Source organism: Erpetoichthys calabaricus, chromosome 14 (genome assembly GCF_900747795.2).
Source record: "Erpetoichthys calabaricus chromosome 14, fErpCal1.3, whole genome shotgun sequence".
Classification (NCBI taxonomy): Eukaryota; Metazoa; Chordata; class Cladistia; order Polypteriformes; family Polypteridae; genus Erpetoichthys; species Erpetoichthys calabaricus.
The window spans coordinates 21542311-21555400 of record NC_041407.2 but is presented as its reverse complement, the minus strand read 5'-3'; the positions used below and the strand labels follow the sequence as shown (position 1 = coordinate 21555400).

The 13090-nt window shown below is 37.2% G+C and overlaps 1 protein-coding gene across 5 annotated transcripts in view; it reads right to left on the bottom strand.

Annotated features, from left to right (window-relative positions):
* The window catches only part of stxbp4 (syntaxin binding protein 4), a 184544-nt gene that overhangs the window by 133910 nt on the left and 37544 nt on the right, over window positions 1–13090 (bottom strand). For 4 of the 5 annotated variants that reach the window (XM_028818677.2, XM_028818680.2, XM_051936292.1 and 1 more), the window contains 4 exons: window positions 8482–8558; window positions 8141–8201; window positions 7295–7427; window positions 4990–5096 (listed from right to left, as the gene is read on the bottom strand). In XM_028818677.2, the coding sequence (XP_028674510.2) occupies window positions 4990–5096; window positions 7295–7427; window positions 8141–8201; window positions 8482–8558 (378 nt within the window). The remainder of the gene's footprint in view (window positions 1–4989; window positions 5097–7294; window positions 7428–8140; window positions 8202–8481; window positions 8559–13090) is intronic. The other variant, XM_028818679.2, reaches the window with a different exon arrangement.

Genomic DNA, 13090 nt, shown 5'->3' with positions numbered 1-13090 from the left:
TGAAGTTTGGAAATATGCAAACTGCTTTTTTTGGAAATATGCAAACCGCTTTGATTCCAAAATTTTATAACACGTTCACACTGTTAATGCATAGTGACACTTCTGTGTTTTGAATTTCTTAATACATTTTTATCTACTATTTGACTTTTACTTTGAAATTAAGCATAAAACAAATACAAGCATGGTAAAGTCAACAAGGAGACTGCTAAAAATATATATATTTTTTTATTTGCATTTTATATCATTACTAAGAGTGACATCATATTTGGGCAGGGTTTGCAAAGCTGCCTCATGGATCTAGCATCATCCATTTGATTCCTATGTCTAGCTGGACATGAGATTCAAATGCAGACTATGCGGGTGTCTGCATGAGTTTTTCTTCTGGTAATTTGGTTTTCCCCCCATATTTCGAAAACGTACGTACTTTAAATTACCTGGCAATTCTAAATTGACTTTATGTGAGTGCAAGTGGGTGTGCCCTGCAATGGACTGGCACCTCACCAAGAACTGCTTTACATCTTATACTCAATGATGTGCGAGACAGACTCAGTTCTTCTTTCCACAATAAGAATGACCAGGGGCCTCATGAATAAACGGTGCGTACGCACAGATACATTGCGTAAGAACATTTCCGCGTTCAAATCGCGATGTATAAAACCTACACTTGGCGTAAAGCCACGCACTTTTCCACGGTACCTCATACCCTGTAGTACGCAAGTTCTCCGCTCGGTTTTGCAGACTGGCGGCACCCAGCATCAAAGCAGTGCTACTGTTCCTGTGTGGTTACCCTTTCTTAGATCCACATCCACGACGGCGGCTTTATCAAATACACTGAAATTAACCGCATATCGTTCATAAATTTAATGCATCTGATTGTAATTAACCTGTAACAATATAATGGTCCACAGAATGGTCAAACTATCGTAAATACCATAACTGCTTTAGCGTTGTTACTCTCATTCAGTGGCGGACCATGCATGTCACACCTAGGCCTTCAGTAGCACTCCGTCTGAATCAACCCGCCCCTCAAAAACTAATTTATGGTTATAAAAACCATCTTAACATGCAGAAATACAGTATAAAGATCAGTTGCATCGCAGATAGATAACTCCTGTAGCCACAATAAATGCTTTTATTGAACAGACAAACCAGGGGTGAACAAGTTCCTTTCTAGTGCAGCTACAGCCCGCGACACACATAAAAAACATCAATAATAACTCATAAACTTGCAATATTATTTAGGAAAATCGCAACATTTTACTCACCAAAAATTCAGATTATTTGTAAACAAAATCCATCCTCCTCTCTTTCCTCAAAAACAGTTCAATTACTCGTACAGATTATCCGTGCGCTTCAGTTCCATCACCATCGAAGCTAATGCTGAAAGTCAAACCTGCTCTGTCGTATTTCTGGCATAAGTTTTAATTCGCTTTAGGGCTGAAAATGTCTGCTCGACAGAAACAGTGGACACGGGAATGGTCACCGCCAAACATACCAATGTGTACAGCTGCCCCATGATGCTCTCATTCAGATTTTTATATTACACCATCCTATCCAATCAACGGGTCTGAATACGGTGACGTTGCCATACATCTGCTAGAGGGCCCTAGTGAAACCAACTCAAAATCTGATTGGTTGAAGCAACAGTTTAATCGACATTTATTTTGTGTTAGAGGGCCTGCAGAACGGATTGTGAAGGCCTCCGGGCAGACTTCTTTGACTTTGACCCTGCCTGGCAACAAATGATGGCTGAAATGTGATTGGTTAAATGCTTTAATACGAAAATACATGTCTGGAAGCAGGCGCAGCACAACCATCGGAAAAGCTATGAAAGGAAGCGGACAGACTATTTGGAATTATTTAATAAGTATTCATGGACAAAATATAATTAACATCAGTTTGTGATTCAGATATTTTTTTAGGCCAGCAGAGAAGGCCTTGCAGGACCTGACGGCCCACCACTGCTCTCACTGCACCTTCTTCTTCTTTTGTCAGCTGCTCCCATTAGGGGTTGCCACAGCGGATCATTTTTTTCCATATTTCTCTCACTGCACCACTCGGAGTATTTATATCACTGTATCTGAGAGCGAATTACAGATCTACAGCGATCGGAAGAGAATTATCGGTATACAGCACTCACTGCCTCAGCCATTCGCTATTTGAACTGCTCTCATCCGACCAACGCTTCACAGCCTTTCCTGTTCGGACCTCGAGGTTCACAAACAGTTTCATCCCAAGAACTCTAAACGCACTCAATCAGTCCATCAAGTGCTCCTTGTAGAATTGTTTGTACTTGCAAGTTACCGTGAGGTAATTGTACTTATGATACAGTTATAATATTGCACAACCTGAGCCACTTTATAAAGCGCGTATTTACATATGACGACGATATCATTTTTAAGATAAAATGTAGCAAAATATGTTGATTATATTATACAAATAAAACTTTAACTACACGGTGCCGCAGCGCTAGCGAGCTTGAGTTTCGTTCACGGATTGTTCCTGCCTCGCGCTGTATTCATGCTGTGGCTGGCACGACACTGGAAGGATAGATGGATAGAATAATTAAACATTATGAAGATATTTCGATGTTTCTTAAAAGTTTTGAAGAATCGGCGTTCTAAGCTTACAGATAGCTTAATGTCTATAACAGAGCTGATTGTGTGGCGATTGGGTATTTGAAGAAAGGAAAGTAAGGACAGGAATTGGGGGTTAGTACGTTTGAAAAAGACAGTACTTCTGTAATAAAGCATTTCATTGAAGGTCTCGCATGGCGCAGCAAGCATCTTACTGTAAGACATGAACAATCACTGTGCCACTGTGTTCCCATGTTTAATAACATGCTTTAACTCATATTATCATGAAAATGATATCACGTATACTTCTCAGTATTTTAATTATTCAGAGAGCTGTAATATTACGAACGTAATGGATTCTGTGTCCTGTCGGAGGAAGAGCACGTAGTGATTCAGGCACATAGAGCACATGTAAGATCAATTACACAACCAAGCATTTAACGTGCTACCTTAGTTAAGATAGGATTTGAGAAACTAGTAAGTTAAACGATTTTAAGAAGAAGTTTATGATGTTCTACTTTAATGACAAAATAAACTACGTGATTAAAGTGGAGATTTCGAGATTTAAGTTGACATTTCATGCTTTTTTTCACTGTACCCTAAGGTTTCATATGACACTCAGATGGTGGGCTACGAGTCGCCTTTTCACGCCGACTTTGATATGTGACAATTTCTTTTTTATTTCGGCACTGTGCGATTTTGTGAACTTGAGCTTTCGAGTTTCTCCGACGCGCTATGTCACTCGATCAACTTCCTTTTGTTGCTTATATAACTGTTTAAACCAACAAATAGTACGTTTTTCTTTGCCTCCATTTGGTATTCACTAAAATTCTTCTATTTTTCCTCATACTTTTGCCATTGCCTTTTCACAGAACGCTGGGCTAAAGGGCTATTCATATTGATTTGCATATTCAAAGAGGCATAATTCTGGGAGGAGTTGGGGCAGGACAGCAGGCGCATGCACATGCGTTTACTTCCACGCTGAGTGGGATTTATGTAGCGGAAGAACGCGGAAGATGGCAAACGCACAGATTCTTGCATCTGGATTTTTCTGTGCATAAGCACATTTTGGCTTTTGTGCTTACGTCATGTTATAGTGCGAATTCTAAGCACGGCGTTATGCATGAGACCCCTGGTGTTGGGATTATATCAGTGATTGCACAATGAAATATTTTTTGTTGAGTTTTGAGGCAAAAAGTTCTCCAGAGAGGGATTCATTAATCAAGCTGGGAGGTCTTTGTACTTCAGTAAGGATTTTAAATATATATTATATATATGTTATAATAAATGCAATATATATAATAAGATCTCTACAATAATTCTAACTTTACTTAAACCACTGTCTTTTTAATTTAATGTAGAGAAACAGGTTACATTGCTCTTCCCTCAAGAAATTTCTAATGCAAAAAAGAAAAAATAAAGCCTGAATGAGTAGAGAGAACCGAAAAAAAAAACATGCATTTTGCACTCCCTTCTGGAAGCAGCAGATGGTGGCGTTAAACACAAGTCGTCCAAGTCTGTTGAGTAGGAGATAACAAATGTGTAATGGGTTAGCAAGTTTATAAATGCTGGAAGGAAGTGAACTAAATGTGTTTGGTACTTAAACCAACAGCTGGGTTTCTTGAAAATGGGCAGACCAGGACCTATCCAGATCATATTCATTATATATATATATATATATATATATATATATATATATATATATATATATAAAAAAGAGAGAGAGAGAGAGAAAGAAAGAGAGAGAATAGTATTGCCACCTCTTATGTGAAAAAGGTAAAACATATATGTGTGTATATATCTTTGTTTTATGGCTCCCACAAGCTGAGTGTAGGGTTGTGATAAGGTTGTTAGAAAATGGCGTACACAAAATTTGACTAGGATGTTGCTTTAAGTGGATCTAATAATAAGATACATGCAACTTATAAATAAGCATATGGTCAGAACAAGGTATAAGTAATTACTAATAAAGGGCAAACGAATGAATAGTAACAAAATGAAGAATTAAAGTAAGAAGGCAGGATGACAAAAACAGCAATAAAAAAAGACTTGTAAAGAGAGAAAAAACTAAGGAAAGTACAGGCTCAATTAATGCTATTTCAAATAGCATTTGTAATTATAAAATTGAACTTAGGCAAGAGTGGCAAACTACACAGCTAGCCAAAGGGTGGATGATAGAGGATTGGTACCGACAAGTCACAGAATGACATTGAAATGTTTAATAATAAAAAAATTAAAAAAAAAAAAAAGATTGAACAAGGAGTGATGTTTGTATCATGACATTCAGTCTAAAAGAGGCAATTACAAAAGAAAATGAAAGAATTTTAAAACTCCAATAAGAATAAAAGGTTCCCATTTTTTTCTCTCAGTATAAAGCTCTATCGCAAATACTATGCTACACAGAGGAAAGTACCGTAACTTTGTCCTAGTCAAGATGCCTTTTGCTTCCTCATGAGTTATACCAATTAAGGACTCCTTATTTATAGAAACAAGCTGGTCCCCAGGTTGAAGGCGCCCATCCTGAAAGTAAAAGACAGATAACAGTAAACAAAAAGGGCTCAGTCTCTTCAGCTATGAGTAAAGTATATTTCTTGATAAGCTAAACAAAGTTTGCACAGTTCTCAAAACACTCATACAGTGAATGTCAGATTTTTTCTGCGTAAATGTTTGACCTGTTTTACACAATTCTGATGAAAAAAATGTAGAAGTACACAAACCCAGGAAACAGATCTTCACATGAAATCTTGTGACAAGTTATTGAAACAGTATCATTTAGGCACTGGATTTTAGACCATGCTATTTTCAATTCAAACTCTTCATTCTGACTTCCTATGTGACACTGAGAGAGTCATTAAAAAGTCATATGTTAAGAATTGTTATACATCCTGATCTTATAAGTCACCTTAAAGGAGTCAGACAAATATAAAACAACCTGCAGCAACAATACGAAGCTCAGGAAAACACAACTATTAAGTAATCTATTGACTAGACAAAATGGCCGCTTCATGTTTCCATTTCCTTTATGCCAGAAGTACCCTTAGAGAATGATACAACCAAAAGAAAGTGTTGTTCTAGCATTTAACTGTTTCAATGTCTGAACATGCTGCAACATAGTTGAACTCAAAAAAAGGAGGAGCTTCAAATCTGTACATAACTGCTAAGATGTGCAACATTGAGTGTTTCAATACAGTTATAACTGAGACGTTATCAAGATACTGCCATGGAAAACAACATACTATGAGAGTACAAAATGTCTGCTTTCTTACATGAGATGCTTTTTTTTTTCTTATCTTAAGAAAGATATGTGAGAAAAAAAGAAATATAATTTCAGACTTTTTGATTGTTCAGGTATGGTTTTGTACTAGTTGACATGTGGTGGCCAGGAGCATAAGCAATACCAAAGTGACAAAGTACAGAGGATTGGCCAATAAGCAGCCAGATAGAAAAAAAGAGAAAATATAAGCATGAACAGTTAGAAATCGTCAGGAGGCAGCAAAATATGGTCTGAAAGGAATCCTCTGGAATTACCAATGAAAGTGGAAGGTAATGATGCTACAGGAGACAGCTAGAGATACCTGGCACTGCTATAAAAAATCAACATAAGCACTAGATTAACTGGCTTCAAAAACTCTGAACACCATACTAAATCATTTTTAGAGGCCAAGGAACAGTAGGAAGAAAATAAAATCCTAAGCCAGATCATGCTAGCAAAGCTTTAAAATGCAGCATTATGCAACTGTACCATAAAACAGTGGCCTAGTCAATCAACAAACTAAATTCCAATTAGGCATCTGTGGAATCAAACTTAAAATGTTATTCAGAACAGAGATTCAATACTGGGTAATTTTCAGTATCTATGGCATATGTTGCAGGTGATGTGAATCAAAATCCTTTTATCTAATTTTTAAAGCATTAGTGACTCCGTACCCTAAACAAGTTTGGCTGCTACAATGGTAAATGAGGAATCAACCTGCTCTCTGCTAAATGTAACTAGTAACTCATCTACTTGCTATGTTGTGTACTATGGTTCAATAAAACTGTATATCACTATTGTGATTTTAACATGCTAAGCAGTGCAATCGCTCTTGTTTGTTGTTGTTTCTCGCACTGCTTTCTGGACACTATTTAAAACCCTGAAAATTTTGAACAAAGATGTTCAGGTGTTAAGGACAATGAATGAGCTGCTGTCCCAGCTGGGAACAAATTTGCTCTTGAGTCTTTGTTTATCCATGCACAAATCAAGTGCAAGAAATGTGTATGCATAAAAAGTACATCAAAGTAAAAAAGTTCAGTACTGTATCTGAAAAAAGTCCTGAATGTAACTTATTTAAGCAAATGAATAAAAAAAATGAAATGTTCAGCTGACATTAGAAGTATACAGACACATTATCAAAGTTTGTGGACAAGCCTAGGAAATATAAGGAAGGGATGAGGAGGAGGTTAGGAGCATGCGCTGATACAGCACATTGCCGCACCCACCACATGACAAACCAACTCAGGACCCGAGTGCAGCCATGCAACGGGTGAAGGGATGAACATCTTGCTAAAAAAAAAAAAATTTTAAATTAACATTTAAGACAACATAAATCAACAACAAATGTACGCACTCTTCTGCCAACTTTAAAGTCGTATCTAGGCACCAATGTCATATTTTAGGAGTAGCTCCTAGTAGAGATTTTGACAAAGAATTTACATTTGACGAAATTGGGCAGACTCACCTTGTGACAGTCTCCACCAGGTATAATTTCCTGAATGAACACCATTGGGCCTTCAGGCCTGTTGGTTCCTCCTATAATGCTGAGGCCCAGCCCTGTTCCACTGGAAATACAAATCAGCTTAACAGCACCATCACTGAAGAGACATGGAGGTAGGGACATTATCATTATATGAGGGTTTATACTTGGGTTGCACTTTTAAGAAGGCCTGCGTCTGCGCATCATTTCCACCCGGCTGATTGGTCTATGCTAAGAAACCTCTCATAAACAGACATTCCACTGCTATACCGATAACACTGTAGTAACACGCAGCCGGCCAACATTTCCATATGTTTACAAGCATCGACCTTAAGAGCTCCATGTTGGAAATGTAGTATTTTAAAACTTACAAATAAAAAGCAGCAGTTATACACAATTTCTAATAATTTGTAGCATACAAGTAAACAAAAATGTTAAATTTAGAGACATTAGAACTGACAAAAGTGAAAAAGTGTGTTAAAAAAATTCTACTTAGTGCTTAGACTTTTGTCATGTAACATGGCTAGGGTATATAAGGTTTCATTTAGAAGTGTGTACATAATTATGATGCCACTTCTGGTTCCGGCCAGATGACATCACTTCCAGTTCAAGGCTTATAAAACCACCATCTTTCAAAATCTCATCAGTTCAGTCCTGGAACTCAACCTAAACACAGCAGCTTCGTTTTCTTTACCCTTTTGCAGCCAGGGACAATACACGGGTGGCTGCCACAAACCTTTATCGTGTGTTAAGACTACTTCTTTTACACAACTTATGAATTATAAACACTTTACAGTAGAGTTTATGCCCTACATAAAAGTTTTTACTTACATAAAGCCATTAAAATCTTTGGGATTTTGTAGTTGAGGACTTGAAGATCTTGAAGAGGAATCTGTGGAGGCATTATCTTTTATTTTACTTTAAAAGAAACATAAAATTTGCAAATTATGCTACACATTTCTTATACTACTGAAAGGTAAGCAATGCCTTTTACTATTTTACTTTATTAAAGTTAGTATTATTAAAAAAGGTTATCACACTGACAAAGCTTAAAACATCTACAAAATACACAAACATAAAATAAACTAATTTTTAAAGGCTGCTTCAAAACATTACTTTTATTTTATAATAATCTGGCACATCTACAGGAAGACCAGGTTATGTAAACATACCAGGCATTGGAGGAGTTGGAGAGAGGCACTCTGAATTTGTATTAGGGCTACACTTCAACAGCTCCATGTATTCCCTTCTGAAATACATATAATAAACAGTAACAGATAAAAGATGACATAAAATGTACTGTTTTTTTTCTACAATAGTAAAATTCTTAAAAAATGGACTCAAAGCAAATATGCACAGTAAAATTAAAACAAAACCAAATATCCATAACAAAAATAAAAGTCACAAACATGCAAACTCATGCAACATACACTTTCACACGTACACATCTATAGTACATAATTATTTTAATAATTCATTTCAAGTTCTACATTTATTGTGCATTAATTTTCTTGTACATGGTACTTAACATATATGTACTAAGCGAACATTAACCACTGCCAATAAAAAGAAGTGAGAAAAAAAAAATGTAAATGGCAATATACTAGAGAAATTAGACCTTTAGGGTCCCAGGGTGACATGAAACAAAGTTAATGAATCCTAATTGTGTTTACTCATCAAATACCGGTTAAAGTGTATGATGCCCTTATGCCTTATAAAATATGAATAGTTTTAATATGGTCTCCATATATTTTTTGATTTTGGGAAAAAAAAATTTAAAAAAACTGCCTATACATACTTACATACATACATACATACATACATACATACATACATACATTATATATATATATTGTCGCAGGTGGCCAGGATTATTACCTGGTCGGGACGCCAGAAAGGACCGGAAGGTGGCAAGAATAACTTCCGGGTCACGAGGGCACAACTGCCACGGAGCAGGAGAGGACCACGGGAAAGGAGAACGAACTGTCGGACTTGTTGGGACCCGTGGCCACCGCCTGGGGGCGCTTTACACCTCGTGGGACCCGGATGTTGTTACTTCCGCCACACTCTGCAAGATGGTGGAGGGATCGGCCAGGGATGCCCGGAGTGTTTCCAGGTCAAAGGGCAACACTTCCGCCACACCAGGAAGTGCTGCAAGATGGACATCATCAGCCACCTGGAGCACATCCGGGCAGGGATAAAAGGGGCCGACTCCTTACAGTCATTGAGCCAGAGTCGGGAGTGGGAGAAGGACGAAGCTCCCAGGAGGAGAGGAAAGGAGGCCAAGGACATTAAGAAGACTTGATTAAGGGTGATTATTGCTTTGTGCTTTGTGTGGAGTGAGGAACCATGTTTATTTAATGGAAAATAAACGTGTGTTTTTTATAAAGATGTGGTCTCCGACTGGTGGTGTCTGGGCAACTATCACAATATATATATATATATATATATATATATATATATGAATTATTAATGACACACATATTTCAGCAAGTATTACTAGTCATGTGTAGACCTCAGGTCTCCCGAAATTTGGGATTAGCGTTTGGGGGGAACCCACAATATTCTGCAGTGGGTTAATAAAGAGTTGAGAAAGAATCTGCAACGGAAGAAAAACAGTTGTATAAGGCATATAAGACTAAAACCTCCAATGCAAAACCTAGAGCATAAGAGCACGACAACAATTAAAAAGGGTATTAGAAAAGCTAAAAGGCAGTTAGAGAGGAATATGGAAGACCAGTAACGGCGCACTGCACGATAACGTGGAGTGAATACACTTGACTTGAGCGTTCATAGTTTTCATCCTCTTTCTCTGTATCGTTAGCATTCGTTTGCTCAGAGGTTGATGTGCTTGCTGCATCCTGAGCAGCTCTTCTTCTTTTCTCCACACTAGCAGCCCACATCTTCTCTTCTTTCATCGGCATCTTTTCGTGATAAAACTGATTAAGGCAGTGTTTGTGTTGCAATTACTTAGTACGTTTTCTTTAATTTTTCACTTAAGCTGGAACTTAAGTCTTCAATCTGCTTCAAGAATGATTTAAGATATGATGAAGTAGGGGAGGTGACAGCGAAGGTGGTAGGAATGAGAACGGTGTCCGTACGCATGTGCTGAACGGCTGACCTGCTGCAGAGAGTTGATTCTACAATAAAATAAAATAAAAATAAAAAGAGGAATAACCTTGGAGCTCAATCATCACCCCGAAAACGGATAGTAGCCATCACGTAGTATATGTGTACCAAATTTCAGGTCCATAATTCAAACGGTTTGCAAGCTACAGGTAATTTAAAATCCTGGACAGACAAACGGACAGCCACGGTAGCGTATTATATGTAAAGATAAGGCGGAAGATGACTAGAGAGAGAAAAGTTCTGCTTAGATTAAACAGACTGAAATCAAACATATCACTAGGACCAAATAATATTTATCCTCAACTTCTTATGTAGTTTAGCAAGTACATATATAAAACCCTTGACACATTTTTAGGAAGTCACTGCACTGGTGACATTCCAAAGGACTGGAAAATGGAAAGTATTATGTAAAAGTGTGATTGAGGAGATCCACAAAACTATATGCCAGTAAGCCTAACATGCATCACTGGTAAATTAATGGAAGGAATTATTAATATTAAGGAGAAAATTTAGCAAGACATGGCAATAACAGGAATTTTACTGAACAGTTGGAAAACTGTTAAAAATAAATTTCATGCAAACATTAGGAGGTTTTTCTTCACACAGAGAACAGTAGATACATGTAATAAGTTACCAAGTAGTATGGTAGCACAACTTTAGGGACCTTCAAAGCTAGACTTGATGTTATTTTAGGGGTTGAATGGCTTGTTCTTGTCTAAATTTTTTTTAATTACTTTGCTTGTCTATGTGCTTCAACGTCTTGTCTGCTTATTCTTTCCTGTTCATCACTTCTGCAATATCCTTGACGTTCAGCAGATACCACTGCTCTTCTTTTCCTACCTGTCATTATGGGAGTTTCACTTTCTTTCTCAATCACTTTGCCATAAACACAGTACCACACATTATGACAACCAGGCTGCAGCGTCTTTTACTTTTCAGTTCATTGTTGTTCTTGAGATCTGCATCTCACAACTGACACTCAGCAGATGTCACTACTGTTCTTCTTCTACCATTTATGGTGTTTTTCATTACATAATCTGCTAATGCAATTTGCTTCACATTCAACAGAGGTTGCTACATGTGGAACTTTACCAAAAAACATTCGCAAAATACAGTAGGCACCACCGATTTTAATCATATTGCTAAAAGAACTGGGACTTCATAGGGTTGTATCTCTAAAAAGTTACTGATATGGACAAACATTGTAAGTAGTTATGGTAAAAATGCTCTGCCTCTGCTCAATCTGAGTAACAAAGAAAGTGAAATGCTTTTACGTGATATACTACAACTGTTCATAGCTTATTACTGAATTGGTTTGAAGGTGGGCAGCACAATGGCTAGTACTACATCCACAGACAAGGATTTCGAATACTTGACTGGACACAGTCTATGACGAGTTTGCATGCTGTCCAAGTTTCTCTTGGTACTATACTCGGGGCTTCATCCAAAAACCCATAAAATATAAATTAGCCCTATGCAAATAATTGTGGCTTTTTGCATCTTATGCCATGTGATTGGCTTGCTTGATAGCAAGGTTATAATAGTTTTGCCTTTTTATTTCTATATTTTTTCTGACCTTACTTGGAAATTCAGTCTAGTTTTAGTTTTCCTTCATTGTGTATTTTTAGTTTTGTTTTTATTTTACAAAGACATTTCTATTTTATTTTTATAGATATTAGTTTCAGTTTTAGTTTTAGTCATTATAGTATGGTTAAAGAGCTACAGTACTATGGAGTTTAGTTTTTGTGTCACAATAAGACAGAAGTGTACACTTAACAGGTTTGGATAAAATAGGAGTTTAATGTTAGTGGAAGCTTACTACACTACATGACACAGTTTACTATTTCTTTTTGTCTGATAAAAAGCATAATCAAAACCAGGTACTGAATATAAACAATTTTATAAATTTTAAAATATTTTCTATGTCATTTGTGCTGAACAAATCTGTGCTGACTGTTGGTGCTTTTTTCTTTTCCTTTTATTGCCCAGAATGGGCCAATTTGTAATGAACTTTAGGTGAATTTTAAGGTGCAAGGTTTATTTTTTTTTTTTTTACTCTAAATGTCTACAGCACACCAAATATCCTGCTCCAATGACAATGTGCTTATGATGAATGCCTTCAACATTTCATTCAAAAATCTCAAACACTGGGCTTTGTTATTTTCTACCACCATATTGGTCTCTGAATCCATCACAGGCACAAACAATTTATAGACAGAATTTTGCACCTGCAGGCCCAGAAAGATATAAAAAAAATAAGAAAAGAGTTTCTACTGTGTTCGGACAGGCGTGACCATGAAAATCACGGGGGTTAAGGAAGAACAGGGGTCTTAGGTTTGAATCTGTGTGCAGACCCCACCTAGCTGTACTGAGGGGAACAAAGAAAAACAAGCATGTAGTGTGAAGGTTAGGTGCAGTGAAACTTGAATAGCCCACCATAAGAACAGTAAACCCTTAATGAGCACAGCAAATGTAGGTGATAGGTGTATGGAGGGGCACAAAATGACAGAGACAGCAGCTGAGATTAAGAGCAATATATACATTATCTAAACCTGTTTATCCAGAGAAGGATCTCAGGAACCTGGAGCCTACCCAAGCAGGTTTGGATGCAAGGCAGGAAAAATCCCTGGTATGCAATATGTATGATATGGC